General features: G+C 59.6%; 1 protein-coding gene across 1 annotated transcript in view; it reads right to left on the bottom strand.

The window, feature by feature from the left end:
- Positions 1-356: 356 nt before the first annotated feature.
- The window catches only part of RILP (Rab interacting lysosomal protein), a gene marked incomplete at both ends in the record, with an annotated part of 975 nt that continues 650 nt past the window's right edge, over positions 357-681 (bottom strand). Inside the window, 2 exon segments of the mRNA XM_009864305.1 lie at positions 357-479; positions 578-676. Of these exon segments, the coding sequence (XP_009862607.1) occupies positions 357-479; positions 578-676 (222 nt within the window).

Genomic DNA, 681 nt, shown 5'->3' with positions numbered 1-681 from the left:
CGCAGCCGGGCAGTGCAGGGATCGCCCCACCTCAGCCAGTGGTCCCAGTGTCACCATCTCACCTCCCCACTGCCACTCACAAAGGGACGAGCGGGCGTTTGACCAAGCCCCGTGTGACTGGTGACAGGGACGTGCGAATTGCAGCAAAGAGCCCAGCCCGTGCGGCGCTCCCAGGGCTAAGCCAGGGCAAGACACCAAGTGCAGACATGAAACCTTTGATCTCTGGAGGGTGGAGGCAGCTCTTGGCTTGGGGGAGTTCCCTTCCCAGGGGTCACAGCACAGAGATTTTTTTTTCGGCCAACCCACCCCCCCCACTGCCCGGGAGCCCCCCGTCCGCCGCAGCCAGCCGGACTCACCTGCTCGCCGATTCTTCTGTCGTTCCCAGCATTTTGGCTCTGATTTTTTTTCTCTGTCTTTTGATAGTCGACTTCATCGCATCCAAGAAGAAGCTGGGAACTCTCTCTTCATTCAGCAGCTCCCTGACAAAAAGCAGTCGGCTGGTTAACGGAGAGCCCAGCAAGGAAATCTGCCACGGGGTGGCTGCGGGGACAGGAGGGACCCAGCTCACAGGACTCACCGCTGGTAGTAGGCCAGCTCCTCCTGCACCAGGAACAGGTTGGTCTTGAGCTCGTTGCGTTCCTGCAGGATTTGCTGCAGCTCTTCCTTGGAGAAGCAGCAGTG

Source organism: Apaloderma vittatum, unplaced genomic scaffold, assembly GCF_000703405.1.
Source record: "Apaloderma vittatum isolate BGI_N311 unplaced genomic scaffold, ASM70340v1 scaffold38432, whole genome shotgun sequence".
Taxonomy (NCBI): domain Eukaryota; kingdom Metazoa; phylum Chordata; class Aves; order Trogoniformes; family Trogonidae; genus Apaloderma; species Apaloderma vittatum.
This window is presented reverse-complemented; position numbering and strand designations above follow the sequence as displayed.